General features: G+C 47.7%; 1 protein-coding gene across 1 annotated transcript in view; it reads right to left on the minus strand.

Moving 5' to 3' along the window:
• Positions 1–3,574: 3,574 nt before the first annotated feature.
• The window catches only part of SLC35E1 (solute carrier family 35, member E1), a 15,352-nt gene continuing 13,337 nt past the window's right edge, over positions 3,575–5,589 (minus strand). Inside the window, exons 5-6 of the mRNA XM_008583014.1 lie at positions 4,604–4,849; positions 3,575–4,033 (exon numbers count right to left, since the gene is read on the minus strand). Of these exons, the coding sequence (XP_008581236.1) occupies positions 3,803–4,033; positions 4,604–4,849 (477 nt within the window). The 3' untranslated portion in view covers positions 3,575–3,802. The remainder of the gene's footprint in view (positions 4,034–4,603; positions 4,850–5,589) is intronic.

Below are 5,589 nucleotides of genomic sequence, written 5' to 3' on the forward strand. Positions count from 1 at the left end.
CAGTACATGCAGACATGACAGCCAAGTTCGTTTGCTCTTTCTATCCCTATGTTTTGTTGCTGGGCACACTGAAGACAGGGTCACTAGGAAAGGGACCCTCACTGACAAATTGGGACCAATATCAGTTCCCTGGAGACCATCATTTATTTTTTGGTAAATGCCATAAATGAATATACAGTGTCATTCCCACAGTCTGTAGCATTTAAGTCTTGGAAACAGGTGACAACTAGAAAAAAGAATTAACAATTTTTAAGTCTTTTAATAATTTAATGTTCTATGTCCTTAAGTCTGTTGGACCTTAAGGTATTTGGGTCTAGTTATGTTCCAGCGATAATAAAGGGCCTGTCACATGATATAGGCCAAATATTCAGCAAAATTCAGAAGCCCCAAGTGCTTCCTCACTTGAACATATTGGGCTTGTCTCCTTTGTAAAAGGGGTTTGATTTTCCCTATAATGAATGACTTAAAATGGGTGCTTAAAAATTCCACACCAAGTCTCACAACAGTGAACAAACACTATTCAAGAATGCCCTCTGCGCCTGTTTCTTCTTTTTTTTGTCCTTTTTGAGACCGGCCACACCGCGCTCAGCCAGTGAGCGCACTAGTCATCCCTATATAGGATCCGAACCCGTGGCGGCGGGAGCACTGCTGCGCTCCCAGCGCTGCACTCTCCCAAGTGCGCCACGGGCTCGGCCCTGCGCCTGTTTCTTCTGTAAAATGAAGGAGTTGGGTTAGAGTTAGTGTGGCAAGCCAGACCATACCATCAGGAGCAAACTAAATCCTCTACCACAAACCCCAGCAGTGAAGAGGGTGAGGAGGACAGAGCTTCGGATACAGGAGGGGGCCACAGCCAGGGCACCATGTGGCTGGGAAAACCCACCTTCCAGAGACCAGTGTCACCTCTAAACTGTCAAGTCTCCAAAACACGTCTTTGTCTTTTGATCTGATGAGTTGGTCTAATACGATTGTCTCATTCATTCCAGTGTATGTACTTGCTGTAAATTTATGTACAGAATTAAATATCCCATTTATTAATTATAAACCGTAATAAAACCAGACAGTCATTTCCCCTCACCAGCAGATTTTGCATTGGAAAAGGAAAACAAATTAATATATACAAATTTCAGCAACATCAGAAATGTTCATTAGGGCTGGCCGGTTGGCTCAACTGGCTAAAGAGCAGCCTTCTAATGCCAAGCCCAAGGGTTCGGCTCCCTATACCACTCAGCCTCTAAAAAAAAGAAATTTTCATTAAACCTGAATAGAGACATCATTCGTTTTGGAGTTCAATTATATGTTCAAGGAATCAATTACTATAATCACATAGACAATTTTTACAGTGCAAAATTACCCTCACTCGTTATTCACCAGTGAGAAAAATTCTACTGCAGACTCTAGTGCCTCTGGTGAAGGCACCCAGCAAGTTCTGATCACAGATAACACCCTCCAGGATTGCCTCTTCCCACTTTATATAGCAATTATCTCAAAACTTGAGACCTAAGTATTTAGAAAGCAAGCAAACAAACGAACCAACAGGGACTTTCCTGAGAACTCTGGTGTGTGAACTCTCAGGCAAGCAGAGTGGCCTGTTCATAAGCTGACAGTTTAATCTCTTAAATGCAAAGTTCCAATTTTCAAAAGCGAGAAAACCAGGAGTCATGCATAAGCTCCGTTACTGCCTCTGAATGGGGACACATCTCATCAGGAGATAAAGGGTGAATTGCTTCCCATCTGCCGCTCATTCCAAGTATCAGTGAGAGGCTGGGGAAAGTGCTGAAGAAAGAAGGCAGCCATCAGGGCCGGCCCGGTGGCGCACTGGAGAGTGCACCACCTGAGAGCGCGGCGGCGCTCCCGCTGAGGGTTTGGATCCCATGTGGAGACTGGTTCCCGCTCACTGGTTGAGCGCGGTGCGGGCACAACACCGAGGGCTGCGATCCCATTGCCGGTCCCCGGTGCGGGCGTGACACCGAGGGTTGCGATCCCGTTACCGGTCAGTAAAAAAGACAAAAAGGAAAAAAAAAAAAAAAAGAAGGCAGCCATCACCAGAGACCCCACAAACCAAGCCAGTGGTCCCCTCCATGAGGGCACAGTCCTTTCATGATGGCAGAAAAGATCACAATCTGGATCTCAACACACAGGCTTACCTTCTGGGATTCTATGATTTTCCTGATGTGATTCTGCCAAGAACCAAACATATTCACCAAAGGATCTGATTTGGCAAACCAAATCCTAGCTTGGTGGTCACCCCTTCTCCCTTCAACCAGGACATGATTCAGATCCTAACATAAACACAAAAAACAGGTCACAGAATCAAAACACTGTGGTCTTGTCTATTACACAAAATATTGAGAGAATATTCTTTTTTCTTGTGGCAGGTGGTCAGTAAGGGAAATCAAACCCTTGATCTTGAGACAATCCATTTTCAGTAATTGTGGTCATCAAGAGGGGAGCTTCAAAACACTTCATGGCTTCCTACTACATACCAAAATGTGTCAGACAGGTATTGCCAGCAAGAACATTTCCTGTCTTTAAACATTTAGAAACAAAATGGTTTCCAATCCATAAGCCAGTCCTCATGCGTCCTTTCATGAGGGACCAAGACATAAAAACACACACAAAAGTGTAAGATGCTCATAAAATCAAGACCTCCCCACCAAACATACCACCAAGTCATCAGGGAAGCGGTGAAGACTCGTCCGAAAAGACAAGCACTACAGAAGTACTGCTTGAAACACTGAATATGATTTCCTCAAGATCCTTCTTTCTACCCCAAGAGAAGCGCCCAGCTCTGGAACGAGAAAGAAAGGGCAGAGGGGAGGGCAGTTTCCCTTCCCTCTGGCTCTGGGTGGATGCCAACTCCAACTCACAGGTCAAAAAATCAGGCTCCAGGAATTGAACACTCCTTGCAATAGCTTTGCACTGAGGACAATGGCCAGTAACAGCAAAGGGCCACAGGGATGACTGGAGAACAGCATCCACCTTTGTTGCAGGAGCTGTTTTAACTAACTCTCACTGGCTCTTCGTCTGCTCAACTCTGCATCAGTCCCGCATATCTGAGGAGTGAATTAAAGCAGCTAGTCTGTCATTCTCCAGCACCACCCTACGATCCTCTCCTTGACACTGCCCTCCCCAGGGCAAGGAAACCACCTGTTGCCAGCTCTGGGGCCTGTATCCACAGCGACCCCACTTTACCAGAGAGGGTCCCAAATGTGATCTGGAAAACAGAACAGGAGCTCTAAAATACACAGAGAATAATTCCACACAGAAAAGTAAAACTTGGGGCTGGCCCGGTGGCACACTGCTACAGTGCACCGCTTGGGAGCGCGGCGGCGCTCCCGCCGAGGGTTCGGATCCCACATACAGACCGGTTCCCGCTCACTGGCTGAGCGAGGGGCGGGCGCAGCACCGAGGGTTGCGATCCCGTTGCCGGTCCCGGTCCAGTACGGGTGCGACACTGAGGGTTGCGGTCCGTTGCCGGACACGAAAAAAAAAGACAAAAAAAAAGAAAAGTAAAACTTGGCCAAGATCTCCATGGGGACGCAGCCCTCAGATGACAGACTCCAGGACAAGAGAGTGTAAAAATGGGTCTCCATTTAGATTTGCCTCTGCCCAGAATCCATGGCTGTCCACACCTCAGGCACATCCTCCTGCTGCCCATGGGGAGCTGGGAGCTGCAGGGTCTCCGGATGGTAGGTAATGCACCGTCCCCTTAGCTGGGTTTTACATTCACCAGTTGTCAGAAGTTTCTGATTCTGCTGGGGGTGGGAGGAGTTGCAGAACATCCCGCCCTGTCCTGTGGAACCTACACATCATAACGGTTCAAACTGTATGAGTTTGGATAGCTCTGCCGGCTATACTGGAAGTGATCTGTTAACATGTTGTTGCGGCCATACTGAAAGTCCCCATGCTGGGGGAAGAGGACACCGTTGTGGGGTTTCTCCAGTGGGCTCCGGTAATGCTCCTTGCTGCTCAGGTCTGCCGTCGAGACAGGGAGGAGGTGCTTCCTGGCTTGCTGGTTTGCATCATACTTGGTCTGCAAGGGAAAGAGAGTCATGAAACAGTCCAGCCCAGCCACCAGGACATGCCTGGGACACAAAGGGGAGCTCACAGTTCAGGCCCATCAGCCTTCAGGCTGACCTGAGCAGGGTTTGGGCATGGCCAGTGAGCGTGACCAGCCCACAGAGAGCAGCTGGTTCAGAAGGAGAGCCTCTCCTTTAGCCACACATGTACTTAACACTGGACAAAACAGCCTTTGAAGGGCTGGATGTTTTGCTCAGTTGGCTAGAGCACAGTGTTAAAACACCAAGGCCAAGGTCAAGGGTTCAGATTCCCACACCAGCCAGCCCTTAGAAAAATAAAAAAAGATAAACAGATCCTTCAAGAGGAGGGAGAGAAATCCCCAGCTACGCCTCAGCAGATCCAACAGCCACACCTGGAGGGCTGCAAGGACCTGGATCATCTATGCAGGAAAAGGCAGACCAGGGCAAAATGAGGTCACAAACTGGCCAGTGGCAATGCTGGGAACTGGAGCCCCCACCTCCAGCTCCCATGAGGCCCTTCCCCAGGGATTTAGGGGATGCCCCTCCCCACCACCAAGATTTACCTTGTTGTATAGGAAGACACCCAGGATGGCTGTCATCATGCCCAGGACGTTGGTGCTAGTGACCGGGTTGCGCAGCATGATCAGGGACACCGTGATGACCATGATCCTCTTGGTGGCATTGGCGACTGAGTAGCTTAGGGGGCTGATGAGGTTGAGGATGCTGAAAGCGATGACGTTCTGGGCGAAGTTACAGAAGCCACTGACAGCCAGGAGCAGGAGTGTCCAGGGCCACTGGGAGATGTAGGTCTGCATAGATGGGGAAGCAAGGATGGTGCTTCAGTGGATGGCAGGGGAGGAGACACAGGGGCTCCTGTGGGGACCCACTGTCAGTAGGCAGCAAGCCAGAGTGTCAGCGTGTGACATTAGGTGGTTCATAAGCTTGACCTCTGACCCTCATGACACTGCATAACACCACAGTCACCCACCATTTCTTGCTGAGGAAGCAGAGGCTTGGAAAGGTGAAGCCAGGAGCCCTGGGGTTGGCACAGCCAATGGTCTGCTTGTTGGACATTGTGGAATATACTATAAAGCATATGTACTTCACAGGGCCTGGTTTTCCAAAGCCTTNTCTGATAGGTACAGTTTCCGACAAACTTTGAGTTCATAGCTTTAAACTGAAGTTCCAAAATCCTAATGAAGAAACTGATGGGTTTGTGAAATTGTTCACAAAGGTCAAACCAACAAAAGTTAATTGGTAGACTAATAAAAAGGAATTATGGGTTTTTACAGTTTCCTTATTTTAAAACACTGCTGGTTCTCCTGATGTTTTTCCAAATGTAAGAAAACTCTCCCTCTCTCTTCAGCTATCTATAAGTAACAACAGTTTGGTAATATGTCATTTAAAAGAGATAAAAGCACTTGTTTTCTCCCTATTTGATTCCCCCCCAAATTTAATAACTTTAAGTATACTTATGATTATTATGGGAATGTGGCTATTTTTATAAGTTCAATGAAAATTAACTCTCTCTCTTTATAACAGGATATAA

The sequence above is a fragment of the Galeopterus variegatus genome, unplaced genomic scaffold (genome assembly GCF_000696425.1).
Source record: "Galeopterus variegatus unplaced genomic scaffold, G_variegatus-3.0.2 Scaffold2794, whole genome shotgun sequence".
Taxonomy (NCBI): Eukaryota; Metazoa; Chordata; class Mammalia; order Dermoptera; family Cynocephalidae; genus Galeopterus; species Galeopterus variegatus.